We start from the raw sequence: 5,360 nt of genomic DNA on the forward strand, positions 1-5,360 counted from the left end.
ATCAAAATCTCAAACTCGGGGTCATGAGTTGCAACAGGTTTGCCTTATAACAACATTATATTATGGTTATAGCCAAGGCTTAGAAGTTTCACTATGGCTTACCTCTTGAGTTATGAATTATATAATACATTTGATGGGGCATAAAACCCTTTGTTTCCCAAGGTTGACTTCAATTATCCCCTTAAAACTCCCTCTCAGGGACTACAATGTCCCTCTTTGATGATGCAACTCATGGTTATTATCAAAGATCATTAAGTTAGGTTGGATCAACTTAGCTTATTTGAATAATTAGACTAGAGTCTAGGATGGTTTGGGATGATGGAATTATGAGATCTTGATTTGATTCGACATCATCCCTTACCATTTGCTCTAAGATAAAGCTGGTATATTTATTTATCCTAAAATCAAATCACTGGTATAAGCTATGAATTTAGCACTTACTAATTGGCCTTAATAAGTTTTTCTCTTGTGATTGGGAGTGGCAATTAACCATTGAGGCTTGCACCAATGAGAAACCTTGAACCGGGTGATAAAGTCTTCGCAAAATAAGGGCAAAACTCTTTGAATAATGGCTTATCTGATATATAATATGCTTTTAAAATTTAACTTAGAAATACTCATTTTAACCTGTGCTAGCTTTGATTTGCTTCTCTCCTAGTTTCTTTATGAATCAAATATAATTTTCTTTTGTTTTTTGTTTTTAACCAATGAAGCTTGCATACTGGTTAAATTACTTCTAGCTGAGATTCGGCCCATTACTTTAATCCACTAGGTTTTCTATCGTTAGACAGGAGTTTAAATAATATATTGCAGCGGTCCCCAATGGTATAATTTTCTAGGTGTAGTATATGTCAACAGTATCACACTATATACATGAATACTTGTAGCTCGGTACGTTTTCTTGTCATTTCCACTTAAAATGGCGAAGTGATGGGTAAGTAGTAGCAACTCTGCCCTTCTCATGACCTGACAAAAATCAGTCAAAAATATATTGTAATCATGTGATGGCAGTCATTTGGGGCATCACATGACCTGACAAAAATCAATGGTGTTGAAGGCCTGAAACTAACCTATGGTACTACATATAAAAGATGTGGATGAAAATGAAAAATTTGAACCTCTTTTACTTTTACCGGGTTGTTCAGTCATTGATATAATTTCTTGTAAGGCGCCATGGTCAAGTGATTTTAATGGCATTTCTTACACCTGAAATTCATTATTTTTTTCCATTGGAAATTCATCCCAGGTACGTTTTGTAGGTATACATCAGTTGTTTCCCGGTATGTTGGAATTTGAATGATCTTTGAGGACCCTAAATCCATTATTTGCAAAAATCTAAGCTTTCAAGCTTTCTTTCTTTCTTTTCTGTTTCGTACCATTCTACCATTAGTATTAATCATGCTGCTCGATTTTGCTTGGTTTTAGATAGTGTTGTGGTAAATTTTCTGTGGGGTTATTTCGGCCAGTTCGCTGCCTTTTCTTGACCAAAAAGTTTATTTCTTTCCCCCGTGGATACAAGAAAGACAGTTTCGTTGAATTCTTATAAGCTTATGTAATATTATATATGTTACTGCCAGCATTTTTATCCAAGTAAATCATAGAAAAACCTCAGTGAGATATATCTGAATTTCTTAATTTTCTTCTTTTGGAACATTTGCTTCCCTATATCCTGTAGGTTTTGAGGTTCCTAGGGAAAAAAAAGAAACCATGCGTTGTGAGGTTCATTCTGTTTTTACTTTTGATTGTTCTCTTTCGTTTAGAATAATACTTCTAATGATCTCGTTACATATTATTGAACACCATCGTATGTATATCTCTCTTGTACTTTTGTGCATGACTGTTTGTCCCTTCTTTGGGTGATGTGGACAAATGAACATTATTGTGTGTAAGTTGGACAGCGATATCTTACCTTGTTAGTTTATTAGGCAAGGTGCTTCTGGAGGGAAGTTGCAAAGGTTAGACCTGGAAAGGGGAGGACTTCGAGAATCACGAGCTGTTCCTGCACCAGATGCCAATGCTGAGTTATCTGTTTCGGTAAAGGTAATATTTTGACTAATATAGCTACACATGCAGCATGTTTCTGAGATTTTTGTGGGGAAATTTATTTTAGGACACGTCGAACTTATTTTTGGGCTTGAGAAGTGTTTCGCTTCCAACAAAATATGACTTATGTATTGCGACTGTAGTTTACAATTTACATATTTTTGTTTGTTAGGACAAGTTTCAGGTTATTGTGTGATTCTTTCCACCAAATCCTTATTGCAATTCATGCCCGCTCCATCTTATTTGAATTTTTATTTTTATATTTTGGCTTTGATCACAGAAATGGAAAAATCAGGGTAATTCTATAAGCAGGAGTGAGAAATTCAATCCACATCAGGAGGAAGTTGCCTCTGGATTTCCAATTGAACCACCAAGGCCAACCCGCAACCTGGAAGCAACTGAACTTTCTCATGGTCATTATTCTCAGAAATCTTCCCATTCAGGGCCTTTAGTTAATCGGGGACAGTGGGCTACAGCTAGGAAAAATGATGATGCTGCTTTGAAGCTGTCATCTGCAGCCAATTTATCATCTCTATCTGGATTAGTGGCTGCAAGGAGGAATGCTTTTTTAGATGCAAGTGAACGAAATAGTTCTCAGCTAGAAAATACTGGTGCCTCTGGCAGATTATCCGAATCTGGAAATGAGCGCTTAGAAAGAAGATATGATCAATTGTATCATGGAGTGTCTCAGAGGAAGGAAGATGAAAGTGACAGCTACATGAACCAGTCTCTAGTAAGTAATTTGAATTGGTGTGATATGTTCTTTTCATATTTTACATATCCATTCACAGCAGTACTTCTGAGCATTCATACAAAGTTTCATTGATTTGGTAAAATTTAGATTTCTAGGAAGTCACAGGAGTTCACAAGTACATTTGTTTAGCTTTTAACCAAACAATGGATGAGCATTGAAACAGAATATTGAATGAATCCAAAAGCTTGTTCTAGTAATTTTAGGCTTTTCCCTTCGTAGGTTCTCTGTTTAATTATTATGCATTTATATGATAGATAAATTGGAAGTAAAAATGTCATACATTTTATTTACTGAATGCCATTTCCTTCTCAACTACATACCTGCTTTTTGAAGATTTGTCTAAAACATGGAAGTATTAACAGGCAAATGCTACAAAAATTTTATGTTATTATGCTTGGTGTAAATGATTTACAGAATTGATTTTACATCTAGTAAGCGCTTTCTAATGCAAATTGTAGCTTTCAAGATCAGCGCTCTTACAATAAACCTTTTTAAGCGCATGGTTGGATGCAAACAAAGTCACAAGGAATTAGAAATCGTATGTTTCAAGATGCTGTAGAAGGATTACAAATCATTTTTAAAAGGTTGTAATTCTAAAACAACTCAACTTTTTTGGTTAAAGGTAATATTATTTTGATTGCTAAATCCATTGTTTTATTTAGGGGTGTTTAAATCTAAAATCCATTCAACTTAATTGTGATTTCATTTCCACTCATCTTGTATTTGAAAATTAAAGCATTACATTTAAGTTTTTCTTTTTAGATGTGTAAAAGTCATTTGATTATTAAATGCATCCACCAAATGGCGTTAGTCCAGCAATTTTTTAGTTCTCTTAAAATCCCATTCTATTTGTAAACGTTTTACACTTTTAAGTTATACCTTTCGTAGAAAATGTCTGGACTTCATGCATTTTTTTTTTTGCAGCAGTTTGAACTTCGAAGGGCAATTCTTCTTTTAAGGAATTTGATGAATCTGCTAGTGTAAACTTATCCTGCTTTTATTTTACTTGCTAATTCGAATATTCACAAAATTGCCTTCATTGCAGCACCCAGGTTTCGGTCCAAAGGGTAACAAAATACACTACTCAGGACCATTGCCGCGCCCATCTGGAAATGTAGACCAGATGCTTAAGGATCATGACCGACAAATCCAGGAGGTAGTACGGCGTGCGAGGATCGACAGGTCGAAGGCTAGGAAAAATCAGGGTGAAGGCAATCTGGCTGGGCCCAGCATCAAGCCATACAACCTGGGCGTCATTCCTGTGTATCCCTCCAGCCGTAGCTCAGTTATGGTGTTCACTTCAAGTCGTGGATCTATACAGCAGTAAGTTCTTTTGAGCAATTTGCTGTTCTTGTGAGTTATGATGTATCTCATGATTTCAAATTTTTATTTTTTTGGGTGTGAATTGGGAGGGAAGTTAGTGTTGATATATAGAGATCTTTGTAATGTCGTTTAGCAAGCACAATTGTTTGAGGTAAATTTAAATTATAATTTTGGAAAGATTTGCAGCCACTTCATTGTAGTGACGCTGCTTTAACCAGTGGATGATCTGTTCTGGGTTTGATGTCAGCTTCCCTTCTCTTGAAATTGCTGATACAATAGATCTTTATATGATTCTTCGGCTCGTTTGGGATGCCTTTCTTTCTGCTTCCTAAAGAAGCTTCCAAGTACAAAAATTAAAATTTTTATGCTACGAAGTTGCTTTAGGAAGCAATAAAAAAGCCGCTCAAAATAAAGCCTTCATTTGTCTAATTGGGTTAAAATATTCACATCAACATGCTGTTTAGGTGAACTTGCTACAAATAAGCCGGCCGTGCACAACTTTCTGCTACGTTCCAGCCTCGCCAACACTTATTTGAACATCAGAAGGCCACATTTCTATCTGGCAAAAGAATTCTTACTAAACTAAAAAATGATTGTTTGTTGTCAGCAGAACTGTAAATGACCATACTTAGTGAACTAGAAAGATTGATGCCAAGGAGCACTACTGGATGATCATGCCTTTCTTTGGAATAAGGATTGCTGGCCAAGAAATAATACGCTTCTTATTATGGAAAAAAACTTGTCCTTGGGAGAAGAGCCATATATGCATTAACCTTGCCTCATTGAGACCAATGTTCTTGAGTGAACAGACTAATACGTAATAACACAATGGTCGTTATCTTCTCAGAGGCTCAGCTGTATCGTCGTGAGGCTCCACGAATTCCTTTGATGCATGTGGGCCAAGTTTCCAGATATTGAAAAAAGAAGAATGATTAGAATAGTAGGCATACTGCGACTGGAATAGTGCATCAAAGCGATCACCAAAGTGGACCAAACAATTATTAAGACAGGATCAGTGTGAATATATTATAAAATAATGATTAATTTTGATGTAGAAGAGCCTCCATAAATAAAATATATGATGAACTAAGCTTATAAGTGCTGAATTTAGATTTGTCCGATGGATGATGTCAGTCGTATTTTATGAACTTATCTTCGGGTTGTGGGCTTGCTGTGTGAGGAAAATGAAGGCAAAAAGAAAGGTAGAAAGAGAGAGAATTGATTTGAACGTAATATTTAT

The 5,360-nt window shown here is 35.7% G+C and overlaps 1 protein-coding gene across 1 annotated transcript in view; it reads left to right on the forward strand.

The window, feature by feature from the left end:
• Window positions 1-4,366, forward strand: part of LOC110101021 (probable serine/threonine-protein kinase At1g54610) — a gene marked incomplete in the record, with an annotated part of 32,298 nt that extends 27,932 nt beyond the window's left edge. The window contains 3 exon segments of the mRNA XM_028697709.1: window positions 1,926-2,040; window positions 2,324-2,776; window positions 3,843-4,366. Of these exon segments, the coding sequence (XP_028553542.1) occupies window positions 1,926-2,040; window positions 2,324-2,776; window positions 3,843-4,124 (850 nt within the window).
• Between the last annotated feature and the right edge of the window lie 994 nt (window positions 4,367-5,360).

This window comes from Dendrobium catenatum, unplaced genomic scaffold (assembly GCF_001605985.2).
Source record: "Dendrobium catenatum unplaced genomic scaffold, ASM160598v2 fragScaff_scaffold_989, whole genome shotgun sequence".
Lineage (NCBI taxonomy): Eukaryota > Viridiplantae > Streptophyta > Magnoliopsida > Asparagales > Orchidaceae > Dendrobium > Dendrobium catenatum.